Source organism: Anser brachyrhynchus, assembly GCF_964034855.1.
Source record: "Anser brachyrhynchus genome assembly, chromosome: 6".
Classification (NCBI taxonomy): domain Eukaryota; kingdom Metazoa; phylum Chordata; class Aves; order Anseriformes; family Anatidae; genus Anser; species Anser brachyrhynchus.
This window is the reverse complement of record NC_137700.1, coordinates 33,019,461-33,042,926: the sequence shown is the minus strand read 5'-3', so window position 1 is coordinate 33,042,926 and position 23,466 is coordinate 33,019,461. Positions and strand designations below refer to the sequence as shown.

The following is a 23,466-nucleotide window of genomic DNA, read 5'->3' as shown; positions in this document are numbered from 1 at the left end:
GCCCTAATGACAACTTGTGGCTTTTCCCAGAAGAAATGGAAGCAAGAATGAGGGAGGTGAGAAGATGCTTTCTCTTCACAAAGGCTCCAGGCCTAGCAATTTTGCCACTTAACTTCATCAGATTCCATTTACAAGGAAGTTAGTTGACCAATAAACAAGATGGCATCTGCCTGAAATTTGGAAGGTCTGCGCAATTACATGCACTGTGGTCTGCAGAGAAAACACTTACAGTAAGTAATATGTTTTCAAAAGCAAGCATTATCTGTTTGCTCTCCTGGAGGGAAGCCATGAGTGGTTAATACCCCAACAAATCAGAGCCCAGTGGTGCTAATGACAGGCTAATCAAGCAGTGGCTATTCATGAAACACTTTGAAATTACTTCCTAATTGACTGATTGCAGGGAGGAAGAAAAACTTCCTAGACTTCAAATACAGACCAATATCAAATTTTCTCCATTTCCATCTCTCCCCTCTGGTGTCACTAGAGTCCAAGCCTAGAATACTTATGACAAATAATGCACAATGGATTTGGGCCAGTGGGAGAGACAGATTCAGGATGGGAATCACACTCAGATATAAGTTATCCGAGTAGAAGAATCTTCTTTCTGTTTCTAGAGGTGTGCTGTGTCTCACCTTGAATCACCTGACCTGCAACACTTCAAATAAGTACCATTGATCATTTTTAAGGTACCAGTTTTAGATCAAGCTAAACCAAAAAGAGTATAAATGAGGAAATCCACAGAACAGCAGGAGTGTGTCAGCACAGCATTTGGCTTGCATCTTTTGCAAGTTCCATTCTTTCTTTTTAGATGCTGCAACATTTTTAAATAAAACAAGCATAAAAGAGCAGGTAAACTCTCATGTTCCAAAGGCTAAACCCAGACCCTGACATTTTATATGCTTTGAATGGAGGGTTCAAAAGTCAAAATCCTCAGTACCACAGCCAATTTACTTTTTGACTAAATTCTGTGCTGTTAGCCACAATTTGAGAAGACCCTGAATAAATCTCCTCCGCTGCTAACATCACAAAGCCATAGTCCTGCCCAGAGCCATAACAATTTAACAGAGGACACTGATTAGGATTGGTAATCCAAATTAACCAGAGCAGGTGTTTACCAAAGTTGTCCTTCTTTCTGTATTCAGACTTGAACTGATCACCAGATCTGAGCTCTGGACAGACTTGTCCTTTAAACCAGCTTAGTCTGCAGCATGCTGCCACATGGAACTATTTGGATGTTCCAACTAGATTAATATCTCTGTGGTAAAGTCCCAAACTTTGGATCTTTTACAGAGAAAAGCAAAATTTTTTACAAGATGTTTAAAAACCCTCTATGGGACCTACTGGGACCTTTACATCACAAATACAAAGATCAAGATCACCCACGGGACCCATCTCAAATGCGCCTGATTAAGGTTTTTTCCAGAAGCTAGTGGAAAGCTGCAAGTTTCCCAGACCTAAACACTGCATCTTGCAATGCCCAAAATGATCAAGTAGAGGGTTACTTACATTTGTTAATAGTGAGCTTGGGTATTACTGCATCGTATCAACAAATTATTAAAACCCACTGCATTTCACAGCCAGACAATCAATAAATATCTATTTAGCTGGTTGTTAAATGTGAACATACAGCATTCCAGTCACCAGTGGCACATTTATCTATCTTTAATTACAGAAACAAGACACACACAGTTCAACCACACAGTGCAACCTCAGTTATTTGAAGTGCAGGCTTCTCAATAAAACTTGCTGTCCAAAGAAAAGCTTGCCCTGAAACGCTGGATGCCAGAAACTGGATAAGGAAAACGAAGACAAGCCCAGGAAGAAATTATTCTCTGGAGAAATCTCAAAGTCCTGTCCAGAACTGCTGAGAGCGCCCTTCCACTCAGGCTTTATTGAGCCCCGAACTAGGACAGCTCTGTGGTCTGTTAAAGAGTGCTTTGGGGAGCCTGTGATGTACAGATATGGCACAAACATTACCCACAAGGAAGTCCAGTAAACACAAATATCCAGCTGTGGTATGGAAGATGGACAGAGATACCAGCCACAGAGACATTTCTACCCCATGTCTTCCAGACCCTTCTCTTATACAGTCACTGTATAAAGAGAAATATTGGCTGTATTCAGGCTGCCTTAATGTTGCACCATGCCTGCTTCTTTCCACAGCTAGGAAGCAGAGGGAAGGCACTCTGGCTACACCCCTAAGTGGATTTTATTTTGAGAGTTCCCAGTCAAGAAGGCAGTGGGATGACGCCAGACACTTTACTACAGTGCTGAGTTTACAGATTTAGCTATCTGCCCCATTTGAGTTCACTTCTGTATTTAGTGATCAGGACAAATCTGATCTACTTTGTTTCCAGTTAACAAATGTTTGACTTCAGAGGGCCCTCCAGGCACTAGGGAGCTCAGAGTTCATTTTGGTTCAGCAACGACTGCCTTTTCTTCAACTCTAGATGTTCCCTGAGATCTGGTTGTAAAAGGATGAGGGTACCGTGCACTGCGATCTCCTTGGTGTCTTGGATGAGGGTGTTGCCCGCAGCAACCTGCACAGTGACTGTGTTCATCCCCTCCACAGCGAAGACGTAGGAGATGCTGCTTTCCAAGGTGATGAGGGGCTGCAAGAGGTAAACACAGATAGCAATATCAAAATCAGCATTCAATTAACTCAGACACAACAGACACCTGAATAATTCACCAGGCCACAGTATCCATCCTCCCCTGGCTGACACACAAACCATGCTCAGAGCTTGCGTGTCCTGCCAAGGCCTAAAAGCACGTGACCCAACCATCACCCAGTGAGACCATCCCACAGGCAAAGCTTTCTCTCACTTCAATAAATGCCTCCTGAAAAATTCTTCCACTGAATTGCAACCCATTATACTGTGAATACCTCAGTAGGGCACAGTCAGCAACGGCAGAATTAACGCTGCAGAATGCAGTGTTGTACACATGCGAGAATGCAAACTCAGCACGGTTGCTTTATCAGCTGTGCAAAATACAGGGTCCAACTCAGATCAGCATTTGACTATAAACTTTTTCAGACAATCCATATTGTTCAGACGCAGGATCAGCCCCCTCTCTTATGAGCGCAAATCCATGCATCTATCTCAGAGCAGCACTGCTCAGGACAACAATGATACCAAATATCGACCTGTCCATGTTTCAAGCCTGTAAGGTGTAAGCTAGCTCCAACTATAAGCTGGCAAGCCATGTTAACAAGGCTTAAAACATGCCATAACACCTACAGAGGCTGCTGTCTGAATGTAGCTGGATGGCTTCCAGAGCAAAGTTGACCTGTATTTAGCTAGTTCAGAGCCATGGCAGAGAAAGCTGACTTTATCTGCACCTTCTCAAACAGAAATGTCCTTGACAGCACTACAGTTCTGCTCTTAGCACAGAAAACCCTTACGCTGATACACATCTAGACAGGAAAAGTGCACCATGTTCAGGGAAAGAGATTTGTGCATTGAAAACCAAAGGTCTAGCCCTAATAGTGCCTTTGAGCTGACAGCTGGTCTATAGACACATCTCTTGGACTGGATTAAACCATTAAAATGGAAATAGTGATAGTGGTCTCCATTGCAAAAGCACTTAGAGGTCTAAGAGCACAGATAAAATCATTGTACCATTGCTATTGCCTCTTCACCAAACTGCCAGTTTGTTTCCAGAGAAAAATAAATATATAAGTAAACTAAGCCATCTAGCTCTCACACTTCATCCCCTCAAACTGTTAATTTGCCTGCATGTCACAGCAGTGGCCATACATGTCATTTTCATAGGCAAATCATAGTTTCCACTGGCATAGCCCAGGCTGGCAAACAGATTTCTCCCCTGTAGAATGGCATCATTCTTTGGCCATTAGCTGAAAAAGCATTAGAAAAAAGTAAAAAAAAATGATCACAGGAGACAAAGACCAAGTGAGCAAGGATGCCAACTTGGGGTAGCCCTGGAGTCATAGCTAACATATACTAACACATATATCTAATACATGCACATCCTGGACAAGCAGAATAGACCTATATTAAACTGCAGCGATATTAGCAATATTCCTGGAGGTTGCAGGTTGTGATTCTGTGCAAAGGCAGATAAGAGGAACCAATCTGGTCTTTAAAATTACTATTTCTCTTTTTTGTATGTGTGCATGCTGGACATTCCGTTATCATGGCTGATTTCACCTCCATCATGGAATTTTAACATTCAGCCAACTCCTTAATTTTAATTCAAGCACCAAGACCTGGAAACTAACTCTAAATTAAATCAAGTAGTTCAAGGTTCATTTGCTCAAACCTATTAGACAGCTGGACGCATTTATTAAACTGGACCTGTGTTAATCCAGGCAAATTGGCCTTTGGGTATACAGCAAAAATTAGCACTGCAGAAATTCAGAACAGTGATTCTGGCAGGGTGGGGCAGCACAAGAGCCTCAGCCTGGGCATTTGAGCGTAAGACAACATTCGCCTGTGCAGCAGCACAGAGTACCTTAGTGACACTGCACAGTGACACAGGACACATCTGGTTCTGCCTGGGATGCCTACAGGCTGAACAGGCACAGGAGCTGCTATTCCTCAGTATGGAACCAGAGTATATCACCTAACAACGCCAGACAGTCACTGTGCACAGTACTACACATCACACACCATAATTCATAAACAAATCAGTTTTCCCAGCTTTGACCTATCCTAAGAGCCACGCAGTTTGCCCACGAGTGAGCACAGAGAGGGACTCAAGGTGTATATTAAGCATCCCAGAAGGAATTTTGATGTGATGCAGATTGTTGTCTTTAAAAAAATTAAAAAAAAAAAAAAAGTGTCTGCTGTTGTATCTATATCCTCTGCCATTCATTTGTCCGATGCTAGGGGGCACAGCTGAAGTACACTTCACGAGGTAGCTGGAGAGAACACTGCGAAGAATGAAAGGTGCTCTGATTTTCGCTTTGGCCACAGGTTAAGTGGCACCATCTTTACTAATCCATACACCAACATAATTAGGAAAAATTTCCAATCACTCCAAGGTATTATCAGGTTCAACTGCCTATACTCTATTGCCGATGGGGCTGAAATTCGAGCAAGGTGATAATACAGGGAACAAATCATATTTACAACATAGCTCCAAGCACCATGAGAGATTAATTGAAATCTTCAGCACACAGCATTGGCTTGTTCTACCTTTTCTAGACATCTTTCTATTTCAAAAAATCTTTTTTAAGGCCCTATTCACAATTAACTTTACATTAAAGAGAAAAGTTGTTGCAGGAAAACTCTGGCACCCAGACGCACTCAAAAGCTTAAGGAGATAATCAAGTTAGTGGTGCCTAAACTGTCTCAGATATACCTTAATGTCTGTCCATGCATGAGCACTGAGCATAAAATAACTGAAATGAAAGGTGATTTTGCATTCCCCCCTCTCCCTCTCAGTGCAGTATGAGCTATGTGGAGTTACCCTATATTTGTCATGAACTAAATGTTATGTACATGGGTGGTTGCCACCGCTCAGCAAAGGCACAGCAACTTGCCAAGCTGTAGTAACTAGTTTTTATTCCTGAGGTTTTCTGGTGCCTCAGTTATGCTTCCATAAAAACAGGTGAGTTCTCCAGTGTGCTTCCTAACTTGATGTAAAATCCCAGTACGCACAGCATTCACTGTTTTCTTTTTTTTTTTTTTTTTGTATCCTGCTACTATTGGTAGTCAGGTTAAGAGATTAAAAAACAAGCAGCTTTGTCAAAGAGAAAATCAAATACTTGTCTGCTATTTTTTTTATCCCAAGTTCCCTATTTCATGTAAAATCCCCATTTTTTTCTACTGTGATCCCACCTCAGTGCCCACCTTCAATTGCAATTTAATAATATAGACAGTGACGTGACTTAAGCTGCCTTTTGTAAATAAAAGCAGATACTGTATCGCAAATTATTGGCTGTACATTTCAGAACTGTAATAATGGAAGACAGTACTTGTGTCATCTGTCTCATTCCTAAAGCCTGCATCAAAAGCTGTAGCTAATAAGCAATTCTGCTCTCTCTATTTGAAAGCATGACCACAACTTGCAGTTCCACTTACTTCAATTATTGATTTTAAAAAAGCACTTTATAACAAATTTTTGCCGATACCCTGAAAGTTCACTACAAAGCAAGTCTCACCTCTGTCACTAATATATATCCAGGCTGTGAACAATAGTCATGGACAGTTACAAACAGATCCTTGAGGGTCTAGCTTAAAATTCTAGATACAGTTGTCCAGTTTAATAAAGGTTATTTGAACACCAGCAGCTTTAAAGTATTGTGTTGTAATCCAGCACTATATACTGCATAATGGCACATAATGGAAACACCCATGGTTATTTGAACACCATCAGTTTTTAAACAGTGTTGAAAGCCAGTATTACCCCATACATAGTAGTATATAATTCAGTTAAGTTGCAAGTGAATTCTAGTAATAACAGTGTTCTTCAAAGCTCAGTAGGGCTGATAATAACCACATGTAAAAAAAAGTAATGACTTCTAAGAACAACATGAGACAGGAGGAAACAAATTCAGAAAGGTTTAAGTTCAGATAATGACAACCTTTTTTAGGAAGGAAAAAAAAAATACAAAAAATAAGCAAAGGCAAGAAGTTTTCATTAGGGTTGAGAGAGTTCACTCTCTGGCACAACAAGCTGGGGAAGTAAAAGTGAGCCAAAAGGCAACCATACCTTGGTGTTGTTACCAAACCACCAGAAATAGGTAAGTGTGCCTGCTTTACTGGGCCAAACTACTGCAGTAATGTTGACATCCTTATTCCTGATGGCAACAAAAGGGACATTCAGATGGACGTGCTCCACCGGACCTACAGGAAGAAACAGTTCATTATTAGAGGCTTTGAGTTAAATCCTCTCTGCTCAGTTGTGAACAGCAAGGATCTTTCCTTTAAATAAATCAAAGCAAAACAAAGCACTGTTGCAGTGAGACTATTATAGATTATACAAGAGAATTTCAGCAATGAGCAACAGAAAAAGATACCATATTAATAAACAAAAATCACACTTTTTTTTTTTTCCAGCTCTTAATTCTATGAGAGCCAGAGATGCACATTTTTCACAGTGCTAATTTCAGACAGGGTCAGCACTGTTTTTAAAAGACAGATGTTTTAAAATGCAGGCTGAGGGTGACCACTCAACTGTCTTTGCACTGGATAGGGCAGGCTGCTATCGTAGTCTTGAGGGACAGGACACAACGGAAAGAAGGTGTTTTCTTGAAAACATATCCACTGAGCTACTAAGATTAGTGAGCAAATCATTTTAGCCAAGATGGCTTAAATTTGTTTACATATGAGGTATTTATGACTTGATTAAACATGTCCTGACAGTTTCTCTGTAGAAGGTGTCCAAAAGAAAGATTAATGATTTGGGGCAAGAATGGAAAACTTTAGTATTATTTTGACTTTGGTCTGACCTTGGAAAGTCTTTGGGAAGTTAATTACCACTAGTAGAAATGCAGGAACTACTTGAAAGATGTATGCATTGGCATATCAAAGTATTTAACACAGTTTCTGAAGAACTTGTTTCCAAAAGGCTTAAAAGCATAAATGCAAAATTGCATCTAATAAAACCAAATGTTCAGAATGAGTCAACTGCACGAAATCCAGATTAAGAAGAAAGTTTGTCTCCCTCCCAGGACACTCCCTAAAAAACTGGAGAAAAAAAAAAAAGTTTTTTTGTTTGTTTGCTTAAAGCTTTTCCTACTATCTCCATTTTTTCCTCCTTGTCAAATTTTTGGGTTTTGCTTGTGCTGATTTCTAGCTGATAACCGGGTGCACATTACACAGCGTTACTGAGCCCTTGTGGTTGGTACCTTTTTAAAACATGGAAAACTGATAGACTATCACTGTGAGAAGAAAAGGATGAAATAAGAAAGAAGGGAGATTTTTTTTTTTTGATAAAACATTAATTTGGGGAAGCAGGAAATTTGCTGATTTTAACTGAGACAACCTTCTTATGTTACCTTTCAGATCTTCAAATATGAAATAGGGGCATTAATCATTTCACCTACATGGATCACAAGAATTTTGGAAAGCAAGAGCTGTTCTTTTACCACCAGAAGATACAGCCCCTAGCACAACAGGCCCCTATTCTTGGTTTTGGCTTTCTAAAACTTGTTTTTTTGTTCTTCCTTTCAAAAGGGATCAGAGTCATTCCTGAAATTTGTCTGTAGCAAGTACTCAGGATTCCCAAGAACAGCAGGTTTCCCCAAATATTTTCTAACAGTGCATGGTAAGATGAAAAACACTAAAATCTTCAATTCTTTTAGATGAGGGGATGAGTTGAAGGAGAAAAAAGTACTATTGCTTGAAGTCCAGGATCTTCTTTCTACTTTTTTTCAGTACAGGGTTCCAGAACCAGACATGTTATAATAAGCGTGACTTACATAGTGGGCAATTTGTCTGGACATTTGAACTTCAACAGCAAACCTCCTATATTGACTAGAATATTCAAATATATTTAAAGTCTAGTACTAAAGTCTAGTATTGTCTTGTCCTCACTGTTACTGTGAATGTAAATGCACGGAAAACTTTTCTCTAGAGATAATGATAATCTGGCCATCAAAGAAGGCTACAGAAGTCAAAGGAGAGATCTGAGATGCTGAAGAAAAAGAGAGCAGAACAGCACAAAAAGGCCAAGGCAATGGCCCCTCTTTGCATTCTGCTCTGAAATCCTCTACATGGTACAGCAGTTCCTGGGAGAAAATCAGATAATCCATACAAAATTCATTGTTATTACCAGGTAACCATCACTTTTGTCAGTTAATGGACCAAGGTGAAGAAAAAAACAGTTAATACTCTAATAACAGGTTGTAAAATGCAGCCATGATTGACTTTGAGGGAATTATGAGCATAATAAAAGCTTCAAGGAACATTTATTCCTTCACATAGGGAGCTTGAAATTTAGAAGAAGAAAATAGTTCTTGCATTTTGGAAATGTCTGACTTTCTTCCTTTCAGTGGAAAAGCAAAAGCAAAAAAGGCAGACAGCACAGAAGCCATTCTGACACGCAAAGGGGAGAGGTGGACATGGCTGAAAACACTGTTAGGGGCACAGCTGAAGAGGTACATCTGAATGCAGATGAAGCTCTCTGCCCAGGAGACCTAGTACTCTGAGAGCAGGACAAAGAACCGGGATATTTCTGGTCTCATCCTTGGTTCCACACCTTCCTCAGGCTTTGATAAAGCCAGCGAGGGGCTCTACGAGTCTGCTCACGTGCCAAGTGGAGAGAGATTGCACTGATCTACAAAATAGGAGGGGAAAGTCAGGAGTGCATGTCAAACACATCAAACATGAAAAGTAGCATATTAGTCCTCAGTATATTAATATCACAGGAAGTATGTTGAGGATAATGATTTTTGTCTTATTTAATCAACACTGAAAATTCCCAAATCCTGTATCAGAATTTCGTAGATTAATCTAAACCTCTTGATATCAGAAGCACACTGAAAACACACATTTGGACTTTGTTTCATTTGCTGTTTGGCCTTTAACCCTTTCAGAACCATTTTCAAGCTTTTCAGCTACGAGTACTGAAAATATACTTTTGTTAAAAGATGCTTCCCTTTCTCTTCGTTCAATAAAATTTACTTAGCAAGGTAGAAGAGTATCTGAAACTCCAAGCCTTTGGAAGAGTGCGAGTTGCATATATACCTGGGATTTTCATGTATTCCTAGATGCCAATGAATTTGGGGGGATTTTCAGTGAGGTCAGGATTTCGCCCAAGGAATCGAGCAGGAGGAGTTACTTACAGACCACATGCAGGAAGAGGACAGCAGTATCAGAGCCCAGGCTGTTTTCTGCATAGGCTGTCACCTGAAAGATTCCAGCGCTCTTATACACATGCCGGATGCCATCCTCAACAGGGCTGAAATTTGCATAGGATACTGCAATGCCATCTCCAAAATCAAGTTGAATGTTTGTCCTCTGGAGATCACCCTGCAACAGAAAAGGCTGGATTAGGAAACCGGGCTGATAAGAGTTCCCTCTATCCCACTGCTCACCTCTATTTCATTAACATGGATGCAAATTCTTAACTTTACCAAAAAAGTTTAGCTTCATTCTGTCGGTCTCAAAAGGGGCCTGACTCAAATCAAGCTAATTATATACTAGCGGTACTTAGAATAGATGAGCATTTGCACCTGTAAAGAGGTGTTATTCCCTCATCTTGGGTTTAGAGATTTTAAGAGGGTAGAGTGCCAAAGGTGCATATATCAAGAGGGCTATATTTGATTCATCTGGTACAGCGCATGGTTGGGGGTTATGTATTGCTGAAGCGGCCAGTGCTTTGCACAACCCTTTGCTGAATGGGTGACATCCAACAAGCATCTCCACACAAGCAAAAAGATGTGAGGCACTACACTGACAGGAGTCCAGATGTTGACTGGAGAGGAATTCCCAGGTGTACGTGGGAGCCTCGGGGACATTCTGGAGACAGAGCAATAGTTGAGGTGGCTCTCCAAGATATTCCAAAGAAACAAAACCTGGTTACTGAGATACTGTAAGTCTAGCCTAAGCTAGTTTTTCAGGCATCGTGAATAGTCAATGGAAGAGAGAGACAACAAGACACCAAGACATCCTGTCCTAAGATAACTGAGACAGGTGATATGGATTATCTTCTGCAAATATCCTTCTCTGTACCCTGATGATAAAAAGTCTAGATAACTAATTTCAGCTAGACACGTAACTTCTGGATGGCTGAATTTATACAGGTTGAGTCCCACATGGAGCACTGACAGCTTTTGTCTAATGTCAGTCAACACAGAGATAGGGCCCCGTGATACACAGGAGAATGAAATAGATGATGAGAAAATCCCTTCTATGATTACTGTCAATGACAGCTATTAAATGAAGGGGAGAACAACAGAAAAGAGATTCCAGCATTGCAGGTATTGTCTAGAAGCAGCAGCTGCACTGTTTTAATTTAAATCATGCTTTAAACCACTGTAGTTGAACTATAGAAGTGTCTGTTATTTCAGTTTCTAGGAGCCTTATTATGTACTTGTTCCCAGCTGACTAAAAGTAACACAAAACAAGGCTAATTTAAACAGAGTGAAAGCCCACTGCAGTGATTTCACTAAACTGAAATAAAATTACACCCCAGATTAAATCTCTGCAGCTTTCTGTGTGTGCATATATATATATATAAACTGTATTGGCCCAAGTAATTTCCTATCATGAGAAAGGCTCCACTGCATTCACTATCAGTGAAGATACCATAACCTTTTAGAGATGTTCCCAGCCCCAAAGTAAAAACAATCTTCAGCAATATTGATGAGAGTGAGATTCCAGAGGAAAAAAAAGGGGGGGTGGGGGGGGAGGGGCAAAAATCCCTGCTCTTAGATGTATTTTTGTGTGTGTGTGGTTTGGTTTTCTTTTGTTCTTAAAAAAAAAAAAAAAAAAAGGAAATGGAACAATATTTCATGGCCATCTCATAATAAACACCATTTGCTGCATTTGCTGTAAGTGTGCAAGGTCAGGATCAAAGCTAATGTCAGTTCCAGTACATACTGATCTAAGCAGGGGAGGCAACCATGGAACTTGCAGCCAGTTCTTATGTACTTCCCATCTCTTCACAGCCAGCTCAAACCCTGCAGGGCTCTACATCCACTGGCCTGTGTAAGTGGCAATGGCGGTGCTGTCACAGCCAGGATGGTGCGTTCTGCTACTGGTCCTGGTCCTGAAAGTGCACCTGATCTTGTCCTTTGGATGGAAACCCTGAGAGCACAGACAATAAGCCAGACTACACTCCAGTATGTGTAGGTAATCAGGACTGCAGCATGCCCCACAAACTTTATCTTCCCCATAGGCTGTGCTTGCATTAACAAATGAGGGCACAGAAAGGCTATTTTCAGGGATGAATTTCCCTTGAGTGTACACTTAGAGTCTCCAAATACACACCCATATAATCAGGTTTATTATGTAGATTTTGAAATATGAGTATTTGGTTACAGATGTTAGATTTCTCTCCTTTCTTGCTCCACCATTCCCATTTCACAGGAGCCAGGGGAGTTTTGCTATTGAATTTATTGGGGCACCATTTTCACCTCTGTCCTACTAGGACATTAAAAATACATTAGAAACCAAAAAGAAAACATAGATGAATAGAGTGGAATTGACAGTAAAACCTATCTATAATATTGCCAATAATATCCTTTTCATAGAGAGGTGCTTTTTTTTTTTTTTTTTGTCATCACTCAACAGAATTCTCTAGCAGGGACAAAATTACACTCTTGAGATATTCAGTTATTTGATAGAAAGACTCCCATAGCTTGTTAAGCCCTTCAAAACTACTTCTCAAGAGAATGTTCTAAGACCACAAGCTCATCTCATACGGAAGGCACTGAACAGAAGATAAAAATTTGATCTGGGATGGATTCATCACTGGTGACCTTGGGATGCCACTCTTGCACCTATCGTTGCAGCTCCCCTCTCCTGCCTTACAATTCTCTTTTCTATTTTGTCCTTGCTTCTCCAGTCTGACTCTATTTGAAAGGGGAAGGTTTGAAGTGGAGAAACAGGAACAGATTTTTTTGTGGCTAAGCAGTAGCAGATGATCTTTCCAGCCAATTATCATAGTTTGGTCTTCAATGAAAATCTAGCCCATCACACCAATCCTTCCTTTCTCCCTTCTATACCTCTGTATCCAGTATATAAAATACTAAAAGAAGTGTGTTAGCCCCATATATGATGTCAGACGTTTATGAATATAAATTAAAATAGAAGTGGTTGGAAGCATTTCAAATGGATAAAAATCATTGCTTTCCATATATATTGAAGAGGTGCATTTTATTGCTTTCAGCCCCATAAACTACCAAAAGCTAAAGGCTGTCACAAAGACTGGAGCTCTGCATACAAGCAGGAAAAAGGTAGTGGAATGGGTGGAAAAGTGTATTGCCATGTAACAGCCTTTCAAAGTCATCTCCCCATCAAGACTAGCTTGGAAAAGTTTTCCTGCCTGTACACCTATGTGATATATTTTGGTCATAAAACCACAAATAATCCAGATAAGGCAAAGGTAAAGGAACTCAGTGCAGAGTGCCAGGGATCAGAAACAAAGCAACTGCTGGCAGAGAAGAGGCTTGGGAGTGAACTTTTCTTCCCACCGCATTCACAGACCCACAACCTCATTGATGCTGAATCAAAAGCTGCGGCTCCTCTAATGAAGCTCTCAAATTGCTTGCATAAAAATATGGTATGGATGTGGCTATCTCTTTCTATAAACACAGTTTAGTAATCTACTAATAGATGTGCAGAGCTCTAATACTTGCTCAGGCTTGTTCTTTGAATAGTCACTGCTTGCTTTCTCAGCTCACTTGCAATTACAACCCTGTTATCAAGCTATGCCATCACCTTATAATTACTGAAAGAGGGAAGCTGTGAGACGACATAAACAGAAGACAATGGAACAGAACAGCACAGTAAGTGGAGCTGCCACATAAACAACCATTTAGGCCTGAGGGGCATTTACGTATCCTTCAGAGGGGAGCTGGGGATATACAGGAATGATCAGGTGGAAAAACATATACATCTGGTCAAGAACACAACTACATACAACAACATCTTGGCAGTCTTAATTCTTCGTGCTCAAATTCAAATTTCTTTTTTTTTTTAAATGAAAAAACAAAGAAGGTTCTTAGTTCCTCGTGTTCCTCTGCATATATACATAGTCCAAATCACAGCCCAGCCCCATACTTCTAAAAACATAGCAAAATCAGTCACTCCTCTTTCCTTTGTCCATTGTCATTACCATGCACATATTCTGAATTACCACTGTGAGTAATACTCTAAAGGCTAATCTATAAATCCTGAGAAATTTAGTTTTCCACTAACTGTAAGAAAACATTCATTTACCATCGGACAGCATAAAGGTCAGCCACTCACACCAGTATATCAAGGGTGTGTGTCTTTCTAGGAGGTAGAAAGAAACCAATGGCTAAGCACAAAGTTGATGATCAGGATTAGTCTAGAAGAGCAGAAAGGCTGGATGGAGGCCACACGTACCATAAGAGGGCTTGTCAGACTGTTGTGTGGCTCAGAAGGTAAGTGCAGACATGAGTGCAATGCAAACCACTAAGAAACAGACTGAGCAGAGAAGTTGGAGGGAGGCTGGAATTAATCTGTGACAGCAAGATATGTACTAATAAAGACTTCAGGAATGGTTTCTTCCAACTGCTAAGGAGTAATTTGATGATAACTCATTTGTTTTGCTGACTGTCCTTTCAAACAGTCTCAGGTTCATACTGGAATACTATTTTGCCCAAAATCTCAGTGTGATTTTTTTGCCTCTTAAAATGACCTTTTATTTTAAGAAACAAACTCAACATACAGCTCTCTGTGGAATAAGCTGTTCACCCAAAAAATACATGTTCTTGAAAATAGTCTTCTTAGAAAAAAAAGCAACCCGTTTCAATGAAATGTTTCTCTAACTATCCTTATTTTTTAACAAAGGATAGACAACTCCCTCACATATTTATTCAGCTGCCTCTTCAGTCTCTGAAGCCTTGTAAAGGCTCCACTCTTCAGCTACTTCGACTGCTGCCTTATTCCCCATCTGTTTATCATTCTTTGTACGCAGCAGTTCCGCTTGAGTTCCTTAATAAATTACTACTAGATTCCTAATTTTTAGATTATGTCTGTTCTTTTCTGAACTCCCACTCACTAGTGTCTATACAAATCGTCTTACCATGTCAAGTCTGCAGAATATAAAAGAATCAGCCAGGTAGACAAGAAATCCCCTTTGTATAAAAGCAGAGCAGGCATGAACCTCTGAGGAAGTATGTAAAGAAGCCCTGTCAGATTAGTGTGGTCCCAATGAAATGTCTAGTTACTGCATAAGATTTTAAATTAATAGAAGTGTGTGTGTTTAAAAAATAATAATAAGGTATCACAAGAAAAAAACTTCCCTATTGCAGTATGCTCAGACTTACAACAGCTTGTATTCTTGAAAGTCTAAGCTGATGGAGGCTACACCTGGGACTGGGAGGGGTAGGAACACTACACTTGCACTGTTTCTAATATGATTTTCTAATATGATCTACTGCTGCTTGTTGTCAGAGGCAGGGCTATGTTCGTGACCACGACCTGTCTGGCTACCAGCTGTACCCAGCTACTATCCCAAAACAAAGTACACGGGGCAGAGTAGATGACAAAATGTACTGTTGGTTCTTCAGCACCACCTCACTTCCTGGCTGCCCCTCCTGAGATACTCGAAGATGGCAGAAGTAAGGTTGTGAGTTGACTCTTAAGTACAGAACAGATGTACCATGAGCCATGCTGGGAAAATCAGTGTCCAATCTGACCCTGAGCCTCCAATTACACCTTCCATGAGCAGTCAGGAATTCCCAGTAGGGGAAGGTAGCAGCTGCAAAGAGAGCAGGGATTCTTGCAGTGCACACATATACCCCTAAAAATCAAATCACAAACCAGAAGAGGCAAAAGGTTATTTGAAAAACCCTCCTTCCAGCCCAAAGACATACTAAATGCCCTACCTATCCAATTGTTCACTGGTCCACAAACTTTAGAGAACCATCTATGCTCACCAAGCAAAGGGATAATTGAGACTAACAGAGGGAATCCTACCACATTACAAATAAACCAGACAGAGGCCGTACCCTCAACTCACAGAAGTGGGTTGAGGAGGCTCAATTCCTACTGCAAAGCAATAATGTTTGAACTTCCCTCTCTGCTCTCCATAAAACCAAAAACGTTCTCCAGTGTTCTTAACCTTTCCCAGTGGTGTTTCACCTAAGACAGAACTAAAGGTTTGCAACTCAGAAACCAAGAATTATTAAACATAGAGACTCCACCTCCGCCTCACAAACTCCCTAAACTGCAGCTCAGAAGCAACAAGAAGCTAGTGGAGAAATATATTTTTCATCAAATCTCCTATCTTTCTTGAGCATCATCTTCATTCTCACTGACAGACAGGAAAACCAGCCAAATACACATTTGACTTGACTTGACTTGTTTCTACATTTCATGTACAACCCTCTCCTGAATTCTTCCAAATATCAGGAATGTTCACTGTTTTGTGACCTGCCTGATTTTCTTTTTCTTCTCAGCAGCCTGACACGTGAAGGGAAAATAATACTAATCCTGTGATACTATGAAAGGCTTGCAGAGCTTGGTACCACACCTCTTCCATAAGGATGATGAAGGTGGCATTCTGCCCCTGCTCTGTGACCAACTTTCCATCAGCGGTGAGGATGTGCAGTCCTCGAGGTGCTTTTCCAGGGCATTTCTCCACCTTGGCCATATACTTCTCTCTCAAGCCATCTGTGCAGTTGTTAGACACAATCCTTCGGTACCTGGGGAGCAGTAACAAAAGGAGATTGGGCTCAAGCAGTGGGTGGAAAATTTTCTTTGTTAAGTTTTATTTCCCCATATTAACGCATGCATTTTCTCAAAGGCTAACTGCCTGCATGATTCCATCACTGAAAGGAAGAATCAAAGAAATCTAATACTTTTTAAATTGGAGAAAGCCAAACAAATCACAATTCAACCTTCTCCAGAGATTCTCAGCAGCACCAGTGAGAAAACAGACAGACATTGTGGAAGTCAATTACTCTGTGCTGTTGAAAGGCAAAGAATTCCCCCAACTCGCTATGCCTGCAGGATTGTCCCCTGCATCCCAGCTTTTTATTACATTGTGTCTGCCTCTACTCTGCTAGGAGGCACTTGGAATAATCTGGCAAGGGCTTTGTCCAGTTCAATTTTAAAGTGTTTCAAGGATTTTATTTTTTTTTCCTCTTGGCTCTGCTTGGAAGCGATTAGCAAACTTGCAAGACACATGGCTATTCCCAGTGTTGTTGAAGGGAATTAACCCTTTCTAGTAATTTCACACTAAAGTACAGGGTTGGTTAAGAAGATCCAGAGTCCAGCTGTTGCATTCTTATCTCTCTGTTAAGAAGGCTACAAGCAATCACATTGGCCAGGGTTCCTGTAATTACATGTCACATTTATAGCAACTCTTAAACTGAGGGGTGGTAAGGGGGATATTATCTCTGAAGCAAAGTGAATCCAAACTCACAGCAGCCCCACTTTCTTCAGCCACCTTCAACTATCAGCCACAAATGACCCTGTCATAACAAACGAGCATTCAGGACCCATGATTCAGAAGCAGCCCTGAAAAATCTTCAGGACCTGCAGTGCCTGAGAAGGAACATCGCAGTTTTGCATCGTCAAGTACAACCACCATTTCAGAGAATCCCCCACACAACAGAATAGCATTTGCAAAATGATACTACCATAATAAACCAACACTTGCCATCTGTTCTGGGTAAAACCAAGAGAAACCAGCACATGTAGCTTGTGTGAAATCTCAAGGCACTGTATACACAAAGTGAAAATGGCAGGACGGGGGAAAATTCATGAGGCTAAAAATTGCTCATTGGAGCCTCCCCAGAAGCTGCTATAAATAAGATCTTTAAGATAGAATGAGGCTCAATCAGAAACAGTGGGAAACACCTTGAACCTGCCCTTTTAAATGTTCAGCTGCCTCTCAGATACACCTTCTTGATTCGTGTTTTAATTTTGCAGCAAAGAGGAGCTCCAAGTCCAGGCTCCAGAGATCATACATCACTTGATAGCAATACAATATCTACATGTCACTTATGTTAATGTGCTTCTCCCTGTCTCTGAGGAATGAGGCAATGTTCCATACAGCTGCTGCTGCAAACATTACCTCATGAATAAGACTGGAAAAGAGCCAGGTGGGATGCAGAGGAAAAGACCATCCAGGTTCTCTTGTCTACCAAAACCAGAGAGTTGGAAAGGTTCGCTTACCCAGTGCTGTTCAAGTAGCTTTGACCAATACTGCAATCCTTGGACAGAGAAGATGGGCTGAACCAGAAGGCTGGGACACACTGGTTGTTGCTGTGCCTCTCATAGCCATAGTCACTATGGAAACAATAAGTCATGAGTGCACGAGTGTACCCATTCATCGGATTTAGCTCACTTTCAGTGATGTTTTTATTCCCCAGTGCATGTGTTGGTGGCTCTCTTCTAGATGGCATGACCTTGTGGATTATGCTCATTCAGAGACAAAGTGCTTGATTAGTTTGAGGTGCACGAACAGTTCGCAGAAGGTGTGAGAGACCTGACAGCACCAGAATTTCCAGCCTTACAGAGCACTGGAGGACTTGCGTTTCATTTGGTAACAAAACAGGGACAGAAATTCAGAAAGAAAATTATATTGTTAATTTCTTTTCATTCTTTTGCTTTGCTTGCTTTTTGCAGTCCTTGCTTTCAGAATAATCCAGACTAATTCCAAGATCTAATGACACTTTTTCCACAAGGAAGCACTTAGGAACATAAAACAGTAGGAACACTTCCTGAACAACTAGCTTGTGTGTTTATACAGACATGTATGTTAATGGCCTCCCTGCTCTTTGACCAAGCTATGACTGGCCTGAAAGAAAAACACAGTTTTGTTTTGTTCTTTTTCCCAATACTAAGTTAAAAATTACTGCCACTTTGGTAAACTAAGGATTACATGATATGTCAAATAATCCAGAGTACCAATGCTTCTTTAGAGCACCAGAGAGTGAAAACACAAATAATTGTATCTAAGACTTTTTTCTTTTTTTATAGATGCCTTTGCATGCCAATATTATGATGAAGTAATAGGATTAATTCAAAGCTTTCCAAAAGGTTTAACAGGCTCTCGCTCAGGTTTGTATGTATATCCCTTATCGGCAGGATGGATTCAAGGGGCAAATAAAAAGGGAATCTGGATTGTTGCCCAAAGCAGGTTAAAAATGCCAACAAATTAAACCTTTGTGTAAACAGAGATACTGCAGTAGCCACTGCCTTGAAAACACTCTCTGCCCTTTAGGACACTCTGAGCTTTATCTTTTCACCTATTCGATGTCTGAATTGCCAGCAAGAAAGTCTCCAGGAAGACCTTTGGTAAGACAAAATTGTGCTATGTCCCCAGTGTCCCCAGCTGCTACTTTCTTTTTTTGGAGGGCAAAAAATCTGCAAGCTACTTTAAAAGGTTCAGAGATTCCCTAATGCTCTTTCCCTCAACATTCAATTTAATCATTCTCAGTGGGTCCGACCTGCACAGTCAAAAATGCCTGGCAGTGACTTGGTAATTAAAAATATTCAGGAGAGCTGTACTTTGCCCTAAAGAAGAAAAGAGCTGCATAAATATTTAATAAAATTAAAGACAACATTGCTGTATGCCCTCAAGGTTCTGTGCTTGTTCATTAACTTCTGGTAAATGTATATTAAAACCTCACATGCTGCCCACCTTCCTTCTCTTAAGCCCCAGGGTTTGCATAAGTTAAGGAAATAATCAAGTCCAGCTGCTGTGCTGTCTTTCTCAGAAAAACTATCTTGACAGAGTAAATAAAGAAGCAAGGGGAAGGAAAATAAAGATCTGTGAGCATTTTAATAACACTTCTGAGTTCCTTCTACCATTCTCTGTCCAAAAAAAAAAAAAAAAGGAAAGAAAAAAAAAAGACCAAGATTTTCTATTTAAAATGACTGAGGGCTTCCAGAATCACCTCAATCTTAACTTGTGAGCAGTTGTCGAATTGGGGTCCTGGATTATGTTTTATGCCCCTGAAATTCATATCAGCCTTATATCTAACAGCAGGAAGCTGGTATCACTGCAACAAGGGCTCTGTGACCAAAAGAGAGGGAGCACAGTTGTCACAGCTTGCGCCGTAGGGCTCCCACAGACATTTGTTCTGTTGGCGCAGCTCTCAAAAGACAGGTGCAATCAAAGGTAGTAGGGTGGGATGCTCTGTGACCAGAACAAACCTCCCAACCTACTTACTGGAGAAGTGTGGAGACAATGTTTTGGGACCTGCTGTTCAGGGTACGCACACAACCCCAGCTGCCAACCTTCCTCCTTTCTCTGAATCTCCATGGGACATGCTCAATTCACACACCAGTGGCAGGCCAAAATCCTGCCAGAAAAGCCTGAGTGGACATCTTCCCTTTTCAAAAGCACCAACTGAAAGAATAGGAGCTGTCTCTCCAGCTATAGATACGTACACTGGGGACATATCTTCATAAGCTCCCTTTCTAGAGCCTTCTCCTAGTCAGCAAAAATGTGTTTTTCAGCACCTCCCATTCTCACGCGGACATCCAAAAGAAGGCAGATGAATCATATCCTAGAATAATGTGCATCTTGCCATGGTCTAAAGAACTGCCTCATCCTTTAGAAGTCAAAAGTCAGAGCCCATGAGTCCACCTTTCTTCCTTTTTGAAAATCACCTTTAAGATAACTCAAGCTTAGCACCCCATTTACAGCACTAATTTTTTTTTTTCAAACTACCTTCTTCCAATTAGCCCTGCAGACTAGCATCAAATCTCACCCTTAAATTGAAGCTGGTTCTTCTGATTTTCCATTACCAGCTGTAAAAATCCTACAATTGGAAGCCAGTTAACGATTCCATTGGCAGTGCAGAATCTGAAACAAAAGCCAGCTTGCTGTCCTCTAACTGCATTTCCTCTGCAGGACTGACAAGGTTAACAGCAATATTCTCTCATGTTACTGGGAAACTTAAGCAAAAATGATACTGTACGTATGCAAGGAGCAGGTCAATTAAATGAAAAGGTGCATTTTGATGCAAACCCTTTTCAAGGCAGAACAGCACTTAAGGCCAATTTAGCTACTGCAGTTTTCCACTTACAGCTTAGAAAAGACAAGCTTCACTGTGAAATTATAAAGCTGGTGAGGCACAAAGCTGGGGGGGAAAAAAAAAGAGCAAAGACATTAGCATTTCTGGAGATCAGTTCTTGGTGCAGCTCAGAGGCATATGCCAATGCCAAGGGCAGACATTGCAGGGCAAAATACTTTGTTCATCTTGCAAGTTCCCATGATGAGAACAAAGGGGAAAGATCTCCCGAGTCAAGCTCAGGAATCCCAGATGTAATTTTGGCATTAGGAACAAATTAAGCATCCATCCAGATAAGATGAAAATCTCTGCTCTATATCCCTGAACATCCTGTAGAGCCAAAGTACTCCAGTATTCAAGAAAACACCTTGGTCTATATTTTTATTCATTTTTGCAGTATATCAGCGTGTCCATGATCTGAAAAGACCCATGAGTCTTGGCTAGTCTGGATCCAAATAAGTGTGCAGATCTCATGCTTCACAACTCTTAATGCAGGATTCAAAGGTAAGTGAAGTTTTCATGAATCACACTGATACTGCATCAGTCACTGATCCTGATAACCTCCTATAAAAATGAAAACCAGTTTTCTCAGCTGATCTTTTCTCAGGGTATTTTCAACCTCATTTAAACGTCATCCTGACCATTCAGGCTCAAACATCACAGCTACTGACAGTCTTAAATCTTTGAAGTATTGTCTATCATGGGTTCCCCATAGGAACTCCTTTTTCAGAGATCCTGGGCTGTTATGCATTCCCCTAACTCCTGCCCCTGAGCGTACAAGAAATATCAAACAGTGGTTCATTCTTTCTCCATTTTTATTTTTAAGCTGCTTTCAAAATGACCTTAAAGCAGTTTAGAAATTATGGCCAATGAAGTTGGAAACACCAATATTTATGCAAAGCAAGTGGCTACATCTGACAAGGGCGGGCTGCACAGACATGTTAAAGAATCATTTTCAGAGATTTCTCAATAAAACACCGAGAAAAAGCAGCAAATGGTTCCCTGGAATTCAAAGGAATAATAATCTAAAAAGTGTATGTTTTGCTAGCATGCTCCCTAGGTATTCAGTGACCTTTGAAGTGAGGACAGAGAAATTCCCTTTTTCTTCTGTAAAGGACATGCTTCGGACCAAAGAGAAAAGTCCTAGCTGTCACTCTTTGAAAATGATGGACATTAAAATGTCAATCAATACTTGCATTTTTTTACTTTTGAATTCCTGGCTTGGATTTCAAGCCTCCCCTGCAAACGACATGGACACCTCCCTCACATTACAGGTATGAGGATCACAGTTGTGCTATACAGTACACTCACAACCATGAAGCTGCATAAGACCCAGTTTCCCCACACATTTTTTTTGCCCAAGGCAGTAGCTCAACCACTGCCAATGCTACAAGAAGAAGCCCTGCAAAATTTACCAGAGTCACATACTCACCACTCAAAGTCTCCTTGACCACAGACACACGGTTCAGATACCACTGTTCGGGAATAGTCCCGACCTAGAGAACACTGGGCTCCAGGCTTGCGTTTTTTATAGATCTTCCTCTCTCCCATGACACAAGGTTCCCCCTTTGACAGCCAAAGAAGAAAGAAGAGAAAGAAAATCAGAGAGCTGTAGTGGCATCCAGGCCCTAAACCACGCATTTTGTCTAAAGATGCAAAAGACAATGAAAGCATACAATTACCACATGGAAAGTGGGGAGCTAAGAGTCTAGTCCTCTTCTGTGGCTTTGCCCACTCAAAGGCATTTTGGGAGGACCCATGAGTGCACTGTGTTCAGCACCAAGTTGGGATGCTAGCCACAATGTGCCCAAAATGGCTGGGTACCCCAGTCATTGCCAGCACCTGGTTACATCATATTTCAGAAGGCATCTGTCAGTGTCTCTAGTCCTATGAATTATCCTGAAAAGGCAATGGGGACATACCCCAAGGTTTCTTCCACATCAGACAACATCAACTGCAGGAAAAACTGCCCAAGTCTAAAACCCAGGGTAGGCACAAATTCCCCTTTCCTTTCCCTGATAGACCTGGCTTTGTTATGGACCTCAAATAATTTTGATGGCATGTTATGTCTGGCTTTTTTTGCACACAAAGGTTTTCAAGAGTGTTACTAGGAGTAGCTAATATAAAATAAATGTTTGACATTTTCGTGAGTTGTTATAAACACAATTTTCTTTGAGCCAGAAATAATTTGTCTGCATAAAAATAAGAAAAGAAGACAAGGCCTAATTGAAATACTTCTTTCCCATTAATAGCAATTCCCAAGATGGCTGCCTGGTTACACACATGTCCTCCCTTTTCTTTCATTTAAATTACTTTCATTTATTCTCTTCTATGATTTTAGTCATCTGATACATCCTTGCCTAATTAATGCTCATTTCTAATTCATGGATTTATTCAGGAAAATCACAGTGCCAATAGTTCTGGCTACAGTTCGGTTCCCCTGCAGGGAGCGGGACATCATACTGGTGGCCAGTAACCCATAAGTAATCTTCAGAGAGTACTGAACTCCCTCAGTTCTAGTGGCTTCAGGACCTAAATATATCCACTGTGAAAATAAGCCAGAATATATGAAAAAGAAAGCATGTATCCTTGAATAAAATGAAATAATTTGGTCTTCTCTGGTGTCTTCTATTCAAGGACTCCCCAGAGTTTTACAGACACCTGCAGTACCTGAAGGATGAATAAATGTTTTTATTTTCATTTTTGAGTAGGGAAAATAGAGGCAAAGTGAAATAAAATTATTTTCCTGAGTCACTGACAGAGCTACAAAGAGTTCAATGCCTCCTACAATTCAATCGCAAGGTGAGGTTTTACATTGCCCTGAG

General features: G+C 40.7%; 1 protein-coding gene across 15 annotated transcripts in view; it reads right to left on the bottom strand.

The window, feature by feature from the left end:
- SORCS3 (sortilin related VPS10 domain containing receptor 3) overlaps positions 1–23,466 on the bottom strand; it is a 313,425-nt gene that overhangs the window by 14,892 nt on the left and 275,067 nt on the right. For all 15 annotated transcript variants that reach the window (XM_080597782.1, XM_080597781.1, XM_080597774.1 and 12 more), the window contains 6 exons: positions 22,074–22,207; positions 17,793–17,906; positions 16,144–16,315; positions 9,758–9,944; positions 6,682–6,815; positions 2,489–2,612 (listed from right to left, as the gene is read on the bottom strand). In XM_080597782.1, the coding sequence (XP_080453908.1) occupies positions 2,489–2,612; positions 6,682–6,815; positions 9,758–9,944; positions 16,144–16,315; positions 17,793–17,906; positions 22,074–22,207 (865 nt within the window). The remainder of the gene's footprint in view (positions 1–2,488; positions 2,613–6,681; positions 6,816–9,757; positions 9,945–16,143; positions 16,316–17,792; positions 17,907–22,073; positions 22,208–23,466) is intronic.